This window comes from Anomaloglossus baeobatrachus, chromosome 3 (genome assembly GCF_048569485.1).
Source record: "Anomaloglossus baeobatrachus isolate aAnoBae1 chromosome 3, aAnoBae1.hap1, whole genome shotgun sequence".
NCBI lineage: Eukaryota > Metazoa > Chordata > Amphibia > Anura > Aromobatidae > Anomaloglossus > Anomaloglossus baeobatrachus.
Window position 1 is genome coordinate 309,282,243 of NC_134355.1, and position 22,520 is coordinate 309,304,762.

Below are 22,520 nucleotides of genomic sequence, written 5' to 3' on the forward strand. Positions count from 1 at the left end.
TCTCTTTATAGGTATATTATTGAGTAAAAGGTAAAATGTTCTTTTATTCTACAAACTACTGACAACATGTTTCCGAATTTCCAAGCAATACATTTTGTATTTATTTTCTGAAAATGATAAATGATCAAAATAACAAAAAAAATGCATTGCCTTCAGACCTCAAATAATGCAAAGGAAACAAGTCCATAATCACTTGGAAACAACAATACTAATGTTTTAACTCAGGAAGTGTGCAGAAATCAATATTTTGTGGAATAACCATGATTTTTAATCACAACTTTCATGCGTCTTGGCATGCTTTCTACCAGTCTTTCACACTGCTTTTGGGTGACCTTATGCCACTCCTGGTGCAACAATTTTATCCGTTCTTCTTTGTTTGATGGCTTATGTCTATCCATATTCCTCTTGATTACATTCCAGAGATTTTCAATGGGGTTCAGGTCTGGAGATTGGGCTGGCCATGACAGGGTTTTGATGTGGTGGTCCTTCATACACACATTAATTGACGTAGCTGTGTGGCATGGCGCATTGTCCTGCTGGAAAAACCAGTCCTTAGAGTTGGGGAACATTGCCTGAGCAGAAGTAAGCATTTTGTTTCCAGAATAACCTTGTATGCGGCTTGATTAATACGTCCTTCACAAAGTTTTCATCTTTACCCGAAATTCATTGAGAATCCCAGGCCCGGCACTCGGGTACGTTTGAAACCGTGCGGATCCAGACTTTTAGAGTCTGGGTCCGCCCATCATTAGCTTCAACCCCTTCACCACCTGTCAATTTATTTATTTTTTTTCGTTTTTTCCTCCCCTTCTTCCAAGAACCCATATTTTTAATTTTTTCAATCAATATAGCCATATGAGGGCTTGTTTTTTGCGGGACGAGTTGTAAGTTTGAATGACACCATTCTGTCTGCCACATATTGTACTAGGAAGCGGGAAAAAAATTACAAGTGCTGTGAAATTGCAAAAAAGAAGTGCAATTCCACGTTTTTTTTTAAGAGGGAGTTATTTACCATGTTCACAATATGGTAAACTTGTCCTGGCAATATGATTCCCTAGTAAGTGTGAGTTCGTAAATGCCAAACATAGATAATTTTAGTTTTAATTAAGTGGTTTTAGCTGCATATGTTGGCTAATCCTCCATATATTGTAATGCACAGCCCATAGTTCTCCATATAGTAAAATGCACCCACATTGTCCTCCATATAGTATAATACACAACCCATAGTCATCCATATGGTATTATGGCCACCGTGTACTCACTGATTTAAAAAAAAATAAAATAAAAAACACTCCTAGGTCCCCCGCTGCTTTGGTCTTGAGCAGGGTGCGTTCTGAAGCTGTGTCTGCACAGCGGCTGCAATAAAGTGACGTCATTGTGCTCTCTGTCAGATATCATACGCAGCAGGAAAATTATGAAGGAGGGAGCGGACAGCAGAGCACTGCCTCTTTCATCATTGCTTTCAAATGTATCGGCATCCAAGATGCATTTACAGTTGAAGTGTGAAGACAAACAGGGGCACCCGATGTCGGTGCTGGCATTAGGTCCCCCCGAAACATGGGCCCCATAGTGGCTGCGTAGTCTTCTGTCATTGCTGGTACGCCACTGATGGCCAATAAAGAGCCTTCTTGTAATCCAGGAATAAGCTTATATAATGTTTTGGTAGTGGCTTAGGCTGGGAGCTGACAGGTTCCCTTTAAGGAAACCTATAGAAGATACATTATATGGTCTTATAGAAAAACTATAGTTGACACATTCTATCATATGGTCATATGGAAACCTATAGATTTCACATTATATTATGTGGTCAATTCGAAAACCATAGTTGACACATTATATTGTCGAAAACTGAGGCTTACACCTAACATTATATGGTTTTATGGAAAACTGAGTAAGTTGCATTTTTCCCCAGTCTGAATTTAGTTTGTGAAATAAATTTTCAGTTCTTTTTGCCTACCCAATAATACTAGAACACTGTTTTCAATCTTATAAGTAATTACCAAACTTGCAAAGTATTATATTTTAGAGGTTAAAAAAATCAAAACGCTGCAAAATAAATATAAGTTGCGTCACTATTTTCTGAGAACATAACTATTTTATCTGTCATTTTGAGCTACATATAAAGTGGCATGCAAAAGTTTGGGCACCCCTGATCAAAATTTTTGTTTTTGTGAAGAGTTAAGCAAATTGAAGATGACATGATCTCTAAAAGGCATAAAGTTAAAGATGACACATTTCCTTTGTATTTTAGGGAAAAAAATCTATATATTTTCATCTTTTATTTTTTAAAATTAACAAAAAAGGAAAATGAGCTAATGCAAAAGTTTGGGCTCCCTATATGGTTAGTACCTAATAGTACCCCCTTTGGCAAGTATCACAATGCTGTATATAAGTGCCCAGGCCGATCTGTATAACATGAAAAAAACTATTATACTCACTTGCAGCGTGGTCCGATGGGTGTCGCTGCTCTCGGTCCGGCGCCTCCAATCTTATTACAATCGCCTTTCTCCTTCTTGTTTTGTGTGGATGATGCATTCTGCGTCATCCACACAGAAACCACCAGTGTGCTCCTGCACACATGCACTTCTCTTTGCCCTGCTGCAGGCAGAACAAAGTATTGTATTGCATAGGGAATGGTTAAAGAAAAGCCCGCACATGTGTGTGTGGATGACATAGGACGCGTCATCCACATGAATCAAGAAGGAGGACGGCAAACACAAGAAGAATAGAGACACCAGACCGATACCAGCGACACCCATTTGACCCAACTGGTCCGCAGGTGAGTATAATAAAAGCTGTTTTTTACAATATACAGATTAACCTAGGCACATACAGTGACCCGCAAAAGGTTAACAATGTTTTGAACTTTTGACTTTCAGGCTCTATTTCACACTATCCACTGCAGCTTTGAACATGAGACTACCTTCATTTTATATCATCTTGACTATCTCATACATAAATTTGACTTGCAACTATTTAGCATATTATTAGTTATGCAGATTCTTGTCATGTTACTGCATTGTTACTGTTTTGCTCCTGGTGTTTGAAAAAAAAATGTCTGGATGTATACTACAAATTACAACCTGTTATCAATTTCCCTAATAGCTCACTGTTTTGAAAGGCCACTAGTTCGAATCCAGAAGCAGCCCAAGAAAAGAGAAACAGCAGCATACAGCTCATTGATAGCAGTTTCTTGGTCAAAAAATTGCCAAATTACATCTTGTGAGTGCCATGACAGTTGGAATACAAAATGAAGTAGATCCATCCATTCATATGCCAAGAGGTAGCTGTCCAGTCAAATTATCGGAGTCAGCAAATCGCTTCATGACAAAGTCTATCAGTGCAGGTGAGGTAGCTTGTATGCTGTGTAATAGTGAGATCACAGATATCCATACAAGCACCATGCGATGCAAGCTGCAAAAGTCTCAAATGGTGGCCCGAAAGAAGGTGATGAAGCCTGAACTTCAATATCATAAGAAGCATCGGCACAAGATTGCAAATAAGTACACAAAGTGGACACTAGTAGATTGGAAATTGGTAATTTGGAACTATGAGACCAAAGTCAATAGACTAGGCTCTGATGAGTGTAAATTCGTCTGGAAGAAACAAGGCAAAAAAAGGCTACCGGATCGAGAAATTGAAGGAATTTTCAAGTTCGGTGGAGGAAGCCTGATAATATGGGGTTGTTTCACAGGCAAAAGCGTTGGATAGTTGACCAAGATCGATAGTGGTCTCAATGCTGAGCTATATGTGAGTATCCTACAAGACGAGTTACGTCATACACTTGAGTACTGTGGGTATGTAAAGATTCACATATTCCAGCTGGACAACGACCGACAGCATATGTCGAGATTGTCAAAGAAATTGTCTAATGACAATGAAGTAGAGGTGCTGGATTGGTCCTTCTAGCCACCAGACCTCAACCCAATCAAACACTTGTGGGTAGAGTTGAAGAAAAAGCTGTATACATACCCAAGTGAGTAAACCAGTATGCATCGACATTGGGAACGTGTAGAAGAAGCCTGGGATCAGATTTCAGTTGAGACATTCTTGAATGTGATCGAAAGCATCCCCAGAAGGATCCAGGCAGTGTTGAAAGCCAAAGGTAGACTTACAAAATACTAACAAAGTAATAACATTTAAAATTTAGATTTTTAAGAGAAAACAGTAACAATACAGTGACATGACAATAATCTGCACAACTAATCATATGCTTGTTATGTCCCCACCGTAGTCCGCTCCAGCGACTTCTACTTCGATCACCAGGCGACGCCGTGCCGAAGCCGTTCCTGCCGTGGATAGTGGTGGTGATGAGAGAGGATTCAATGCCAGCGGCCCTGGTGGGTGCAGACTCCGCTTATCCACTGAGCTGGGTTTCCTTGGGATCTGCAGTACCACTGGCTGACTGTAGGTGGCGTGTGTCTTCCAGTTGAAGTTACCATCATTCAGCTACAACCAATGGGAATACACCATACCCTTCTTATTTCTCCTCCTGTCTGCTGACCACTGCCAGAGATCGTTCTGTATCCTGGTTCCTGTCCCGCCCTGTTCTGTTTAGTGATTCTGGTGTTCTGACTTCTGCTTGTTTCTTGACTACCCTTTTGCCTGCTGTTTATGTACCTCGCTGCCCGATCCGGATTTGACCTCTGCTTTGTTTTCTGATTACTTCCTTGCCTGTCAATTCTGTCCCTGTTTTGCATTTCCCGGTTCGACCCTGCCTGACTACTACTCTCATTGGACCGCAGCCTTCCACAGGTAGTGCTCACCTTGGGCTCTGTGTAATTCCAAATCCCTACATAGGGATTAAAGGGTTTCAGGTTTCTAGGGGTCCTGCTTGGTGAGTGGCTTCCCTCCAGCCTGTCCATTACAGCCTGTCTGAGTCTGTGGATCCAGGCAGGCGTTACAATGCTAAATAGTTGCTATTCATATTTATGTATGAGATTACCAAGATGATTGCCTATAAAACTAACTTAGTTGACATGCTCAAAGCTGTAGTGGATGGTGAAATATGGAGCCTGAAAGTCAAAAGTTCAAAACATTTTTACCCTTTTGCTTGTCACTTTATATACAGTATTGTAGAATGCTGCATATCAGGGCTTACAGGTGGTGGCTGCAGCCTATATTGGTCAAATCTGGTGACAAGCTTCCATTAACTGTTCACAGTAATTTTGACCAGACCTGCCCAAACTTTTAGGCTAAGTTCACACTTGCGTTGTTTTGCATCAGTCACATGCGTCGCTTGACGCATGTGACTGATGCGCTGTACAACGGATGACAAATAACAGAATTCCGGATTCCGTTGTGTGCGGGAGGTGGAGTTCGGGGGGCGGAGTTCGGGGTGGGTGGAGCCGAGCGGGGCCGTGGCATTGAGTACGTCAGTGCCGCGGGGACTGCAGGACAGGTGAGTGTGAGTGTAAGTGTGTGTGTGTATATATGTATACATGCTGTGTGCGGGGGGCGGAGCGCGAGGGGGTGGAGTTCGGGGTGGGTGGACGTCAGTGCCGCGGGGACTGCAGGACAAGTGAGTGTAAGTGTGTGTGTGTGTGTGTGTGTGTGTGTGTGTGTGTACATGCTGAGTGCGGGAGGGGGCGGAGCCGAGCGGTGAAGTGTCTGGCTCCGTGCACAGCCAGGGTAAATATCGGGTAAAAGCAAAGCACTTTTTGCTTGGTTACCCGATATTTATCTTGGTTACCAGCATACACCGCTTAGCGCGGGCTCCCTGCACATGTAACCAGTGTAAATACCGGGTAACTAACCAAAGCGCGTTGCTTAGTAACCCGATGTTTATCCTGGTTACCTGTGCGAGGAGCCAGAGAGCGCATGCGCAGCAAAATCCAACGGATTCCACTGCACAAAAAACATTACAGGCTGCGTTGCTCCCGCCCGGCGGTCAGTCAAAAAACGACTGACCGCGACGCAGCGGATGCAACGCAGCATCATCAGTCACAATCCGTCGCCAATAGAAGTCTATGGGGAAAAACTGGAATCCTGCAAAATATTTTGCAGGATACCGTAATTCCTCAAGGCGACGGATTGTGACTGATACAAAACAATGGAAGTGTGAACTTAGCCTTACATGTCACTGTATAACTAACACAATACAGCAGAGTTAAGTTATGTTTCATTACAAACACATATGGAGCTGCAGCTTTCCTCTCATAGTGCTGTTGAACTCTCTTTAATCCATACTTGTTGCAGAGCTGAGAGCACTATGAGAAGAGAGCTGCAGAGTTTAGGGCTTTCAGATGTTTTTATTTTTGCGTGTTTCTTCATTGTGTTTTTTTTTTTTTTAAATCACAACATTTGATGCAAATGTACCCCCTGGAGTGCTCTAATTTACAAAATGCCTGAACCTTTTGTGTAATTTTTGCAACATTTTAGCACAATGTGTCTTTTTTTTTGCACTAAAATGTTACAAACAGGTTAAAGACAGTAATAAAGAATATTTTTTTTATTTTGCCCAAAACTCATGAACCACATGCAAAACATCAGCAAATACTACAAGACCAAAACAGAAATGTGAATAAAAAAACTGCACATGATGAATCGAGGTGATAGAGTAGTAATTGAGATGTTCTGTGGTTTAAGAAATGAATGATGACTGGTATTGCATATATTATAACTTTAAGCTGATCTTCTGAAGTTAGTCATTCCCACACACTTGAAAGGGAATCTCTTGCACATTTATAGCGCTGTTCCTTTGAGATCCACAATGAGTTTTTAATAGAACGTTTTTCATTTTGGAACATATATCTGCACATTGTTCACCCTCCGTGGGGACTATACCTGTCAGAAATGCTAAATTGTATTTCCGAGCGCATACACACCTCCATCTCTGCTCTCGCACACCCTCCTTATTCTATGCTCATTCATTGGACGTTCATCCACACTGAGCCTGTGTTATCCCCACACACACGGGTGGGAGGGGGAATAAGCAGTGCTTGCCTCAGTCACTGTGCACAGTCACAACCCTCAGGCTGCACATCAGCACATTGCTCTTTCCTAATTCATATACCACTGTGGCTTTATTGTCTCTGGAGTATCAGCAGTTTCTCACCCTCCCTAACTGTTTTATAGGGGAGAGGTAAAAGGGATCTGAAGACGTGAAGATGGCGACAGGGATGAGCTGGCATCAGCAACAGCATTACTACGGTGGAGGGGCTTCTACCAGTACTGCCAAGTTTGTGCCCTCATCTCCTGGTGTAATGGCACATCAAGCTGGACTGAGTATGGAGTATACTGCAGAACTGCACCTTAAAATGAGCAAGAAGATAGCACAGCTGACTAAGGTAAAGAGCAGTTGCAGAAAGGGTTAATGATGCTAGGATGCATGATAGTGTCGGCCGCACTGGCTTTGAAAACCATTTGTGAAACGTATTACACAGCTTTTACTGATGAAGTATGTATGTGTGTGTGTATATACTGTATATGCTGTGTGTATATATATATATATATATATATATATATATATATATATAAAATTGTGCATATGTATATAGATATATATATATATATATATATATATATATATATATATATATATATATATATATATAATGTAGATGTTTATTTTGGAGAATAATAATAATGGTATTAACTTTAAGAAATAATTTATTAAATGAGATGTCACTACTGTATAACATCGAATATTGTATACTCATCATTAGTTATATAAATTTCACCTTCCCCACAGATACCATTCAGTTTCGCTCATAGAAGATGGGACAGTGAATACATTGTATCTCTTTATGGTTGTAGGCATTTTTCTGTCTATTCCTTGAAAATAACTTCTTTCTAGGTTACTAATTGTCTGTGAAAGTCTTGCGTCAGCATTGGCAGTGAGTGATGCCAGCTCAGTGACGGGACAGCCCACCCATTGCTTCTAGTTGGCCAAACCACAACATAGAAAAAGTCACATGGAAAATATGGGCAATCGTATGCCTAAACAGTTGCATCCATCTTGCAGCGACTGCCAGAAGTGTACACCAGATGGTATATGGTTTGTTTTTTTTCTTTCTGTATCCAGTTGTATTGAAATGCACAGTCAAATATATTTTTTGATACAGTTGGAACCTAGTTTATTCCTGAAAGATCAAGCAAATTCCTAAAGGACGCCTTTATGGCACATTAAGTGTACACATTGGTGTAAATAATACATTTTTATAGATGTATATCCCTATAGTGCTCTAATAACACAGTGGGAAATAAGCCTTCAAGGAGTCAGTTGTGCAGCCTCAGAGAATTCTGAAAAGTGAGGATAGATTTGGGGGAATTTCAGTTACTCTGTGGAATTTCCTACTGCACATCTTCAGATTGCAGACTTTAACAGAAGACCATAATATGATTTTCATTCACAGATTATAGACAGATGACAGATTAGTAGAGGAAATGCTCAGGAGCAATTCCAGACATAACATTAAATATGGGAATCTATGCCTTAAAATATCATTTCTATATTTCATCAGTTGTCTAACTCTAATTATAGATGTTGAGCTTGGTCCATTTCTCTTTTTTAAGCCCTGTTAGGTTGCATGGACCCCATCCATTGACCAAAAGCATGAAGCTCACTGTAGGAGTGGACTTAGATTGTCCTTGTATTACTAGGAAAGCCACTCTAAAGAATGGCCGCCATGTACTACCATAATTCACATGCAGAAAAAAATGCATTGCCCGTGACTTCCCCCTGGCAAATTCACTTTTTTTTCTGTGGGCTTATGAGACATCTCCTTTAAAGACTTGTCTAATAAGTGACTTTCCTTCACCTTGTTTGCAAGTATATCCTGTGGCAAATGACTATATGTTGTGTACATTATACAGTGGACCATAACGCATGCATTGATTTCTGAATACATTTGATAGAATTACAGATAATGTTTTGTATTATGCTGTATGTTTTGTTGTTTTTTTTGTTGTTTTTATTTATATGTTGTATGTTTTTTGTTTTGTTTTCATTCATTGTTAAGATTGTTCTTCCTTTACATGTTATAGCTCTTAGATATATCAATCCACTAGTTTTAGTATAATATCTTTTAATTGTACTGCTAAAAAAAATCCAGGTTAGACAGTATTTGGTGTCTTTCATAGCAGTTAAAGCCCAGGAGTGCCTCCAGTTGACTTGTGTGGATACTATCCTTTACACCTGGCTTCCTCTCACTATCCTTTACACCTGGCTTCCTCTCTGGAATGCCGAATACACAGGAGACCAGTTACTGCCTGTCTTTTCCAATGGAAAATGGAGACATGTAGATGGCCTCTTTGTGTACTGATAAACAGGAAAACATACTCTCTTTCTCATCTCTTTTCATGTTGTTATTCTTGGTTTACTCAGTCTTCTAAGCAAAATAGTACATCCAATTATTCTTTCATGCTGGGTTTATACCTTATAGGAAACCTGGGGAAACGGGCAGCTGAAATCCTTGGATAAGAGTGCATGTATATATAAATGAACATTAGCCAGAAGGAAAATCTTAGCTGTCTTGCCATCCAGGCTCAGTGGTACATCAAGTTCAGCTCAAGGCTTTCTTACTCAATGCACAAATTCTGCTGTCAGTGGAAAGAAACCCAAATTCTGTAATTGTTAATATGTGTTAAACAGGAAAGTCTGTGCATATCAGCGTTGAATTTATTATATTGGGCTCCATCTGATTATTATCGAGTGGTGGCAGTAAGAACCTTCTGTTTCAGTAGTAGATTGGAAGAGTGCGCTGTTCCTCTGTGTTCACATTCTGACATCATCTTGTCAGACACTATGACCTAGATATATCAAGGGTACTAGCATTAACACTTATTAACTCCTAGTTATGTGCATGAGCAGGAGCAATAGCAGACGCTGATGTATTTAGGTCTACATACCACTAATATCTCAAAAGGGTTCTCCTCTTTGGATGATCTCTACTTGTTAGAAGGGTACCTTGATGAGAGGATGATTATAAAGCTTCCCGCTATTGTGAGCTACAGTGTTCAGCTGTAATATGTGGAAGCAAGTGATAAATCTCCCTTTAACGCCTTCACAAGGAAATTTAAGCATTTCACATGGCCATTTTAAATCATTGAATTATTCAAGTGATGGAGGACAAACCTTTGAGACCAAGAGACACTCTTCGTAACTCTCTACTCCTGCTAAAGGCCCTGTTACACGCTACGATTTATCTGACGTATAAATCGTAGCGTGTAACGGGGCCTTTAGCCGGAGTAGTCGGGGTCACGGTGTTCGTGACGCACTTCCGTCATCGTTAGCGATGTTGTTGCATGTGACACCTACATGCGACTACGAATAATCGCAAATAGGGTGAAAATCGTTGATCGTTGACACGTCGACCAGTTTCAAAATATTGTTCATCGTTTGGAACGCAGCAGACACATTGCTACGTTTGACACACTGCCAACGACGAACAACATCCACACGACCGCCTTGGTCAAACAATATCTCGCTGAATGATGTAGCGTCGTTTGTGAGATGTGTACGTGTGACTGCTACTAAATGGCCTATGTGCGATCTCGGCAAATCGTTGCAACGATCTGGGCGTGTCACATCGTTAACGAGATCGCTAGCGATGTCGCTGCATGTAATGGGGCCTTAAGAGTTAAGGACCCTGAACAGGGGACTCCTATATAAAAACTCAGAAATCCTTAATAGGGTGTATGAAAATGAATTTTTTTTAGACTGGAAATAAGCCAAAGAAACAGCAATTTTGTTACTGGCATCACCTAAACTCTCTTATCTATTGTAGCTTCAGAACTGGAAATGGAAGCACTTAAAGCCCTGATATACATTGAACAAAAATTGTCCTAGCTCATCTATTATGGTGTGGATCAGATAACCATTTAGTATATGTAAAGCCTACTGTCTCTCCCCAGACATTTGTGGGGACAAAAGGATCTGGCACATTGAATTTCCGCACTTGATCCTTGTGTTTTTTCCAGAGATAAGCCACCGCCAGAGTATTCTGGCAGCGATTTATTCCACTCTTTCTGGAGGATTAGTGAGGGATAGCTGTTAGCCAAACAAGATGACAGTTATTAAAGTTTTATGAATGACTAATATTTATAACACCAGCTTTTTGTAGTTTTGCAGATACTGTAGCCATGGCCGTTTGTAGATTAACTGTTATCATCCATTTAAACCGTGATGTGTGTTAGGCTAAGTTCACATTTCCGCTAAAATCTATCAGTCACAATCCGCTGCTCTTGTAAACAGCGGAATCCGTTTAGCGGATTCCGCTGCTCCCATAGACTTGTATGAGCAGCGGATTGTGACTGATGATGCTGCGTTGCACCCTCCGCCCGACTGATCAGTCGTGGAACGACTGACCGCCGGGCGGGAGGAACGCAGCATGTAACGTTTTTTGAGCAGCGAGATCCGTCGGATTTCGCTGCGCATGCTCTCTGGCTCCCTGCACACGTCACCAGCTTTGGTTGGTTACCCGATATTTACCCTGGTTACGGTGCAAGGAGCCAGCGCTAAGCGGTGTAGGCCCGTAACCAAGGTAAATATCGGGTAACCAAGGTAAACATCGGGTGCTTTGCTGTTACCCGATATTTAGGCTGGTTACGTGTGCAGGGAGGCCGACACCTCCCTGCTCGGCCCCGCCCCCTCCCGCACTCCGCACATGTATGTACACACACACACACACACACACCTGTCCCCAGCCATGCAGACAAGCACTGACACCCTCGTCTGGCCCCGCCCCCTGCTCGGCTCCGCCCCCTCCTGCACTTTGCATGTGCACACACACACATACATACATACATACATACATGCACATACACACACTCACTCACACATACACTCACCTGTCCCCAGCCATGCAGACCGCAGCACTTCCACTGACATCCTCAGCGCCTGGCCCCGCCCCCCGCTCGGCTCCGCCCCCTCCCGCACTTTGCATGTGCACACACATACATACATACATACATACATACATACATACACATACACACACTCACTCACAGATACACTCACCTGTCCCCAGCCATGCAGACCGCAGCATTTCTACTGACATCCTCAGCGCCTGGCCCCGCCCCCCGCTCGGCTCTGCCCCAGAACTCCGCCCCCCGCACACAACGGAATCCGACAAAGAATTCTGTTCTTTGTCATCCGTTGTACAGCGTTGAACAGCGCATCAGTCACATGCGTCAAGCGACGCATGTGACTGATACAAATCAACGGAAATGTGAACTTAGCCTTACTAAATCAAATTTTAAAAAAACTCAAAACATAATGAGGACATATTTTTATTATAGATTAAGAGAATTTCAGGCACTTGCTTTCGGGGAAAGAAAAAAATCTGTCAGGTTATGTTGCGAAAATGGCGGCTATGTGGAACATCACCATTTTGGATTCAACTTCAGTTAACCAAATGGGAAGGAAGGTGTGTGACTCACCAAATATTTTGAGAATTTCACTACAAAATAATGATGTCCTTCCTGATATTATAATTCTGTCCATTCTTATGTTACAACAGAAATTGTTCTGTGCAAGCGATGTGAAGCATGCGTTATTCCAAAGAATACATATTCAGATTGTCCTCGGTTTTGGGGATGAAGCACAGTTCATCGCAGAAGCGACCAATGTCACCTGACCAGACCTTGTCACCTGCACAGGTCTCATTGTCACCCGATCAGGCCTCTAATCACCCATAGTGCAGTCGCCAAACTTCATGCCAAATTTTGAGAAACAGGTTTTGTCACCAGTAAACCTAAAGCTAAATGATCTAAAGCAGGGGTCTCAAACACGCGGCCCGCGGGCCGCATGCGGCCCTTCAGGTGGCTTCTTGCGGCCCGCTGGCCCGTGGACCCGGTAAAGATGGCGATCGGTGCAAGAGGCCGCAGCCTCCAGCTATCTATTTCAGTTTACAGTTTTGCCTTTGCCGGGCACAGTAAAGTTCTCGCTGCAGAACACAATAACAGCCGCCTGCCAATCAGAGGCAAGCACCTGCTCCATATGACCTGAGATGCTTACCTGTGATTGGCCAGTGGCTGTTGTGCAGTGAGAACTGCTCTGAGTGCTCTGCACACGCCGGCAGAAAGTTCAGCAGTGACAGGCAGGAGCTGTGATCATTATCGGGTCCACATGCCTGCGTGCTGCTGAGCCGACGGAGGATAGGTGAGCAGAATGTTTTTGTGTGTTTCTGCCGCTGGCTGAGCCTGCACAGGGTGTGTGTGTGTGTGTGTGTGTCAGCTGAGGCTGCACAGGGGGTGTGTGTGTGTGTGTGTGAGTGTGTCTGTTTCTGCCGCTGGCTGAGCCTGCACAGGGTGTGTGTGTGTGTCAGCTGAGGCTGCACAGGGGGTGTGTGTGTGTGTGAGTGTGTGTGTTTCTGCTGCTGGCTGAGGCTGCACAGGGTGTGTGTGTGTGTGTGGTGTGTGTGTGTGTGTGTTTCTGCTGCTGGCTGAGGCTGCACAGGGTGTGTGTGTGTGTATGTGTCAGCTGAGGCTGCACAGGGTGTGTGTGTGTGTGTGTTTCTGCTGCTGGCTGAGGCTGCACAGGGTGTGTGTGTGTGTGTGTGTGTGTGTGTGTTAGCTGAGGCTGCACAGGGTGTGTGTGTTGAGGCTGCACAGGGTGTGTGTGTGTGTGTGTCTGTTAGCTGAGGCTGCACAGGGTGTGTGTGTGTGTGTCTGTTAGCTGAGGCTGCACAGGGTTTGTGTGTGTGTCTGTTAGCTGAGGCTGCAGAGGGTTTGTGTGTGTGTGTCTGTTAGCTGAGGCTGCACAGGGTGTGTGTGTGTGTGTGTGTGTCAGCTGAGGCTGCACAGGGTGTGTGTGTGTGTCTGTTAGCTGAGGCTGCACAGTGTGTGTGTGTGTGTGTGTGTCTGTTAGCTGAGGCTGCACAGGGTGTGTGTGTGTGTGTGTGTGTGTGTGTGTCTGTTAGCTGAGGCTGCACAGGGTGTGTGTGTGTGTGTCTGTTAGCTGAGGCTGCACAGGGTTTGTGTGTGTGTGTCTGTTAGCTGAGGCTGCACAGGGTGTGTGTGTGTGTCTTAGCTGAGGCTGCACAGGGTGTGTGTGTGTGTGTCTGTTAGCTGAGGCTGCACAGGGTTTGTGTGTGTGTGTGTGTGTGTTAGCTGAGGCTGCACAGGGTTTGTGTGTGTGTGTGTGTGTGTGTGTGTGTGTGTGTGTGTCAGCTGAGGCTGCACAGGGTTTGTGTGTGTGTGTGTGTATGTGTGATTACTACAAGAAGACATGCATGGGGCACATTAATACAAGAAAGGGACCTGCATGAAGCACATTACTATAGTAAGGGGACCTGCATATGGGGCACATTACCACAAGAAGGGGACCTGCATGGGGGCACATTATTATAAGAAGGGGACCTGCATGGGGCACATTGCTACAAGGGGGCAAGGATGCGCACATTTTTACAGAATGGGGAACAGGATGGGGCACATTACTACAAGATGTTGGCCAAAATTACTATGCAGTGCTTATTGTAAATAAAACTGTATTACTTACAAAAAAAAAATGTGTGCGTTTTATATATATATATATATATATATATATATATATATATATATATATATGGTACCACTACCAATGTCACTTTTTTTCTGTGTGTGGCCCATACACCCAGCTGAGTTTGAGACCCCTGATCTAAAGCATCTGTGGATGAAGCTACAGCAAACTGTTTTGGCCTCATTTAGCAGGAGTCCACAGTATTGTACATGTTATCTGTCTTTGGATCGTGAGTTACCTCTGCCGCAATTCAGTGAATTTTGTCTACTCATAAATGGAAACCTTACAAATTTCTGATGCTGCAATACGTGACCGAGAATGACCATTGGATAGAATTTAGAAAAATGAAACATCAACTTCAGATAAAGCTGCTTTGTCAAGTTCAGTGATGACGAGAGATGTTGCACTGCTTGTGTTCTTGGAGTTGGCTGAAGTCTTTTGCGTGACACGTGTGTTTCGTTCACCAGATATGAGGACCGTCTCAACATGTTCTGCTTGGGATAACACTGTCATTCACATTGATTGCATAGAAGAAAAATTATTGTTTTAACATAACTAATAAAGTTACATTAATAAATGTTTTCTGGTTAAATTCTCTACCTGTGTGCTGTGTCTCACACCTACCTTCCCATTTAAAAAAACGATGGTGCAGCCAAGATGAAAGCGTTCAAGTGGCTGTCATGCTGGTGACATAAGGGTGCTTTACACGCTGCGACATCGTTAGCGATTTATCGTCGGGGTCACGGTGTTTGTGACGCACATCCAGCGTCGTTAGCGACATCGCAGCGTGTGACACGTACGAGCGACCTTTAAACGATCGCAAAAGAGACAAAAATCGTTGGTTTTGTAGAGGTCGTCCAAAAAGCAAAAATCATTGTCTGCTTAGTAGCAATGTTGTTCCTCGTTCCTGCGGCACCACACATCACTGTGTGTAACACCGCAGGAACGACAAACATCTCCTTACCTGCGTCCACCGGCAATGCGGAAGTAAGGAGGTGGGCGGGATGTTACATCCCGCTCATCTCCGCCCCTCCGCTTCTATTGGCCAGCCGCTTAGGGACGCCGCAGTGATGTCGTTATGACGCCGAATGCACCTCCCCCTTGAGGGAGGGATTGTTCGGCGATCACAGCGACGTCGCTGAACAGGTATGTGCGTGTGGCGCTGCCATAGCGATAATGTTCACTACGGCAGCGATCACCACATATGGCTCCAACGACGGGGGCAGGTGCTAACGTGTTACGGTTGCTGTGGCACTGGAGACTATGTTCGGATTTCTTGCTACTGCACATGTGCGAGCACTGGAGACTATGTTCGGATTTCTTGCTACTGCACATGTGCAAGCGCTGGAGACTAAGTCCTATCTTGGAGCCATTGCACATGTGCGGGTGACATCATCGCTGACAGGAGGTCACATGTCTCTGACACCTTCTAAGCTGATTGGCCGCTGGTCATGTGCTTGTGACACGAGGTCACGTCTCTGACACCTTCTATGCCGATTGGACGCTGGTCATGTGCTTGTGATGCTTTGCTCAGTGATAGGCCAGCGTGACGTCATTGCTGTCGTTCTGGCAGCGGATTGACTCTGGTGTCCTCCATCTTGGATGAGGCACAGAGTCTATATAAGACCCTGACGCACGCCGCCCGGCGCTCAGTCCTCTTGGTTCATGCATGAGAGTAGACGCTCTGTGCATGTCCCTCTAGGCATCTCTCTGTCTATGCTAGGTGAGCGCTACCAGCAGGGTAGTGTTCTTGTACCTTACAGCTTTGGCTGCGGTCTGTATCCTTACATCTTAGTGGAGCGGACATAGGCAGGTGCCTGAGGCACATGGTCCGGCTGGGCCTTGTGATTCTACTCGTAGGTGGACGTTGCCGCTAGGGTAACGTTCCTTATACTGCGTCTGGCAGTTGTTCGTATCCTCGCACACTAGTGGAGTGAACGCAGGTAGGAGCTTTGTGCGGCTTACGCTGCTGTCCGTCTCCTGGCACCACTAGAGGAACGGACCTAGGTAGGTGCCATTTCACACTCACTGCTTTTGTCTCTGTGATCATTAACAGAGACCATACCACACACCCACCGAGTAAGGGAGGAATTGCTTTATTTCCTAACTATATGCCTCTGTGAGTTTAACAGAGGTATTGCACTCTGCACTTGTGCTAGTACTATTTACCGCGGCACACTTATATACTCTTCCTCACACATTAACCTATCCCTTTTACGTTACTGCTAAATACGGTAGTCGCTGTGACTTTAACAGTACACGCCGTGATTGGCTCTAGTGTCACTGTGACGTATCAGTGTCAGTACTGCATACGTAGTACAAGATACCCCTTATCCTCTGCCATAGTCTGCAGCAGAGACTTTGCACGGTGGACCCTGACTGTCTGATATCCCTTTGGTTTTTATAATCAGACAGCCCCCGTAACATCCCCTTTTGGGCTCATGCACCCTCACATTATTAATCAAACATTATTTATTGCTGTGCATCCCCAACCTTGTTGTTTAGCCCCCGTAACATAACGCTAGCAACATCGCTAGCAATCGCTAGCGATGTCACAGCGTGTAAAGCACCCTTTAGCCTAACAAATTTCCCCATTCCCTCACAAATTTGATGTCAAATTATTTTCAATTTAAATAGGTGTTTCCTTACTTTCTGATCAACTACTGATGCTATCAACTCTGCACATAGCTATAATATGGACTGTAATACTAAATGTTAGATTTCATATATGGTTTGCAATAAATGATATGTAATAATTAAAAGACAGTGACTTACTAATGTTTGACGGTTTTTACTTGCTCACAGATAATATAGAGAGAGGATGTATGGAGAAAAAAAAAAAAAACGGATCCGGATCGTGCACCCAGGATCTCGTGTACTGGTCAGACTCGGATCGCAACCTCGAACCGTGCGGATCCGGATTTTTCAGATCCGGGTCCGCTCAACATTAAATATAACCTATTCAAAGGATAGGTGATAACTTATGGATTGTTGGGAATCCAACCGCGTGAACCTGCATTAATCGGAAGAATGAGAACTTTTATACCCCTTATAATGAAGCGGCACTGTGTATGCTCGACTGCGTCTCCACTCATTCCCTATGTGACTGCGGAGCACTGTGCTCAGCTTTTTCCGACACTCCCACAGAGAGTGAATGGAGTATAAGTTGCACATCTGACCTTCCCCGCCATTTTGTGACAGAGATGAAAGTTACTTGCAAGTGGTGAGACACCTTCAGTTTAGCAAGCTATCACCTATCTATATATAGGTGATAGCTTGTTTTAACTGTATAATCCCTTTAATGATTCATTTTCAATGGAAATTCTAATTTTGTTCAATGAGAAATATCTAATTAAGTAAAAAGAAATCATTGCATGACACACACAGTAACAGGATTATTCATGTAGTAATTGCTTTTTAAATGTTGAAATCATCGTTATCGTAGGTTATTGAAAGCAATCTTCTGATCTAGCAGAAGGGGTGAATAAAAAGGAATAGCACCGAACATTCGACTCCAGATGGGGCCCCACCAATCAACTGTTTTGAAGGCATATTGCTGCCATATTAGGCCGTCAACATTATATAACCCGAAAACCTCCCTAAATTCCCTGTCTTTCTATGTTTAGGTGAGCAGTAACTATAACATGATGATTTTTGTGTGTGTTTCTGTTGTAAATTGAATGTGATAAATACAAGCAGTCATATGGTTAATTGAATGCAGAGTGTTACACTGAGCACTGAGGCCGATCTAGGGAGCAGCTGATGTGATTGAGCTTGACAATGTTTGCTCTTCTATAATTACAAGGATATTGTTCCTTGATGTTGACATGCAGACGATGGGCCAGTGTTTCAATTAGATGAGTGATTCTGACCAATGTACAGTAGGTTTTAAGATAATGATTTAGTAATCCTTTGCATATATTCCCTTATTATGTATCTTCTATATCAGCACCCACTACATGCATAGCCAATTTTGATTATTGCCCTTTTTAATGTGTCAGTGCATTGCAGCTTGTTGCTTCTGGGCACATCAGAGACAATCAGAAGTGAAATATTTGATACAAAAGACTTCATACAAAGACTGAAAAAAGGATAATTGGACAGGCAGACAGCATGGCATTAACTAATGTAATTCCGTATTACATCTTTTCAGCACAGGCTGAATCATGACATGGTGTTAAGTAAGGGTGGTGTTATATAGCAGGTGACCTGTAATGATAATAGTACTGTTTAGCACCTTTTATAAGTGTGTAACGTGGCATTAGACTGTAGCCATGGGTGAGTAATACGAAATTAACACGCCTGGCACATTACAGAAAATTGGGGATTTGGGGTACGTGTGTGCTGTGGTAGCTTGGTTGCGGACTCTACCATATCCAGCTTTGTCTCACTTTGCACACGCAAGTTCCTTCTAACACCACAAACAGGAAACCAAACCAGTTTTTGAAAACAAAGTCCACTTTACTAATGGACAAACTTATATACAAAGAATAATAGGAAATAAACTCACCATCCTCTTCTGTACAATACATAGGCACATTCCCAATGGTTATTGACAACCTTACAGTACTTGAAATGGAGATTTTTGTAGAATTGCAGGATAAATTGAGGACCACATTGTTGACTTTGTCTCACTGACCACAGCTTCCAGGTCTGGCCTACACTTGGTGTGCCAAAAAGTCCTTTAGAGATGTTCCCAACTTCTTTAGGTGTGAGTCCTTGAACTTGCCTACTTAAGAAAAACCTCTGTCTCCACTGGGTGTCTCCTGGTCCTGCTCTCTTCACACACCCGGTGGTGATCACTTTATTGTCTTTCAGTCCTTTCCCATTCACTTCTCTCTCTTAACTGTCTGTGAACCGGGGAACTAGCTACGGTAGTAACCTTTTTAGCATTACTATTATTATTATTATTATTATTTCTTTATAAAGCACCATTGATTCCATGGTGCTATACATGAGAAGGAGTTACATACAGTAGACAAACTGGTACAGAGTAGAGAGTTCCCTGCCCTTGCGGGCTTACCTTCTATAGGATAACGGGGGGAGACAGTAAGGGTATGTGCGCACGTTGCTTTTTACCTGCTTTTTACCTGCTTTTTTGCTGCTTTTTCTTCTGCGCTGTTTAATGCCAAAATGGATGTGTTCTTCTATTCAAGCAAAGTCTATGGGAATTTGGGTTTCTTGTTCACACTATGTTGTTCAAAATGCTGCCTTTTTGTGGCAGAACTTTGGTCAAAAACTCAGCTTTGCAGTGCAAAACCCAAATGGCAAAAACAATTGACATGTTGCTTCTTTGAAAAGCTGAGTTTTTGACCAAAGTTCTGCCACAAAAAGGCAGCATTTTGAACAACATAGTGTGAACAAGAAACCCAAATTCCCATAGACTTTGCTTGAATAGAAGAACACATCCATTTTGGCATTAAACAGCGCAGAAGAAAAAGCAGCAAAAAAGCAGGTAAAAAGCAGGTAAAAAGCAACGTGCGCACATACCCTAAGTGTGGTGAGGGTCAAGGCAGCTCCAGTGGTGGTGAGGTGGAAGCTTAGCATACACGCAAGAGAAATTGCCATGTTGTGGATTTCAAACACACACCACAAGTTAATTTATGTACTGTAAAAAAAGCACAGTGGGCAGGAGATTTCTATAATTTCCAACCACTTTTATAGAACTGTAAGATGCTGCATTTTTTGCACAGCTGCAATATGCAGTGTCAAAATCGAACCAAAAACTCATCATGGGCACTTAACTTAAAAGGGATAGGTGTTAATAGGGTAAACAAAAGAATCAGTTGGGGTATGTGAACACACTACCATTTAGATGCTAGCGGAGCCGCCGAGTTTTCCTAGGCGAGGCTACGTCAAGAAAATGCTGGTGGTCATTTTCCTTAGGCTGCTTCGCCAACGTTTTTACCATCATTTTTGCAGCTGCTTTCACTATTCACTTTAAACATAGAGAACTGGTGGATTCCCAGCGGAAGCCATGGGAATAATGAGTATGTCACTTCTCTTAACTACTTCAGGGTTTCTTTTAAAAGAAGTGGCATAAGACATGTGCACAGTAATGTCAGTTTTACATTGCTGTACATTATGTTCATTTAATGGAGTGCTTTGTTCCATGTGCACATACCCTTAGGGCTCATTTAGATATAATTTTTTCTTATACGAGTTTTATTGATGTTTTCATGGATTGCACTCATAACTATAATAGTGAATGGGGCTGTTCACATGTTCGTGATTTTTCGAGGACCGAACAGACTTGAAATGGATTTGAGTCAAAATTAGCAATGCAAATCTATGGGTCCATGAAAAAAAAATTGGACAGCACTCAGATGCCATGACAAGTGCAGTTTGATTTTCATGAGCTGCTAGATAGGAAAAGAATAGAGATTTTTTTTCATGTACGAGAACACATAGACCAAACTCTGATAAAAAATTGTTTTGTTTTAAGCTATTTAGAATATTTATGTGTCGCTATTTTGCATCACAATTTGTTAATCAAAACCTACAGGGGACAATCCACCAGAGAAAAACTATAATTGAACAATTGATGACTGCTTTTTGGATCCACTCCTGGTTACGGCCTGTTTCACACGTCAGTGATTCTGGTACGTTTGTGCTTTTTTTTAAACGTACCAGAATCACTGACATACGCAGACCCATTATAATGAATGGGTCTACTTACACGTCAGTACCCGCGTGTGCGTGATTGCCGCACGGAGACATGTCCATTTTTTTCTGGCATCACTGATGTCCCACGGACCACGCAGTGGTGTAGTCCGTGAAACACGTGCCAGAAAAAAACGTGCATTTAAAATAATAAACATTTTTACTCACCCGGCTTCAGTGGCGCTCTCTGCAGCCCGTGCAGCCTGCTGCTTCTAAGCCGGCTGATTACTGCCGCGCATATTAATGATGCACGACACAGCCGACCCGGAAGCAGCTGCTGCAGGGGTCAGCGCCGGCCGGATGCTGCACCGCGGGAGAGATCAGCACCATGGAGAGCGGGAGTGGGCACAGGTGAGTTGATTTCTAAGTGCAATGACGGGCCACGGAGAACGGAGCCCGGATTGCACTTAGACAACCCACGTGTGCCGTGATTCACGGCACACGCAGGGACATGTGCGTGTTTTACACGCCAGTGAAAAACGTCTGTGTTTTTCACTGACGTGTGAAACGGGCCTAAGGCTTATAAATACTTAGGAAATATCTACCAAAATACTACTTTTTGATTATGACCTATAGGTTTTGTGCTTTTTGGCTAACCCCATTGTTTGGAAGGGTCATTGAAAAATAGATTAATTACAGGGAACCATTAAGAATATGGTGTAATCTATTCAATAACAGGGAAGCAAGTGTTAAATTTTCTTGCAGTGCTGTAGTAATGCATTTTGGTATTATTAAGTAAAATCAGGGAGAAAGGTAAACTTTGGACCATTGTGGTTCTAAGTGATTGAATCCCCCCAATTAACTCAGAATACCATAAGGTGGTATTTGAAACAATTTTTTTCTTTTGAACCCGTCAGGTCTCCCAAACCTATCAAGGAGCCACGAAAGTAATACATTACCTTATTCTTGCAGTACAACATACTCCTTGCTGACCCACAAATCTTTTCTATATTGTAAAAATCAACTTCTTATAGTAAATTTGTCATACGCAAATACACCGTGTGCAGAATTATTAGGCAAGTTGTATTTTAGAGGATTTTTTTTATTATTGATCAATAACTTTGTTCTCAATCAACGCAAAAGACTCATAAATATCAAAGCTTAATATTTTTGGAAGTTGGAGTGGGTTTTTTTTTTTTAGATTTGGCTATCTTAGGAGGATATCTGGTTTTACAGGTAACTATTACTGTGCTGCAGAATTATTGAGCAACTTAATAAAAAACAAATATATTCCCATCTCACTTGTTTAGTTTCACCAGGTAAACCAATATAACTGCACAAAATTCAGAAATAAACATTTCTGACATGCAAAAACAAAACCCCAAAAATCAGTGACCAATATAGCCACCTTTCTTTATGATGACACTCAACAGCCTACCATACATAGATTCTCTATTGGTTCAGATCAGGAGAACAA

At 42.7% G+C, this 22,520-nt stretch overlaps 1 protein-coding gene across 6 annotated transcripts in view; it reads left to right on the forward strand.

Annotated features, from left to right (window-relative positions):
- Positions 1 to 22,520, forward strand: part of FAM184A (family with sequence similarity 184 member A) — a 321,551-nt gene that overhangs the window by 25,570 nt on the left and 273,461 nt on the right. For 5 of the 6 annotated variants that reach the window (XM_075340014.1, XM_075340008.1, XM_075340011.1 and 2 more), the window contains exon 1: positions 6,919 to 7,286. In XM_075340014.1, the coding sequence (XP_075196129.1) occupies positions 7,107 to 7,286 (180 nt within the window). In that variant the 5' untranslated portion in view covers positions 6,919 to 7,106. Of the gene's footprint in view, positions 1 to 6,918; positions 7,287 to 22,520 lie in introns of those variants that run through there. The other variant, XM_075340009.1, reaches the window with a different exon arrangement.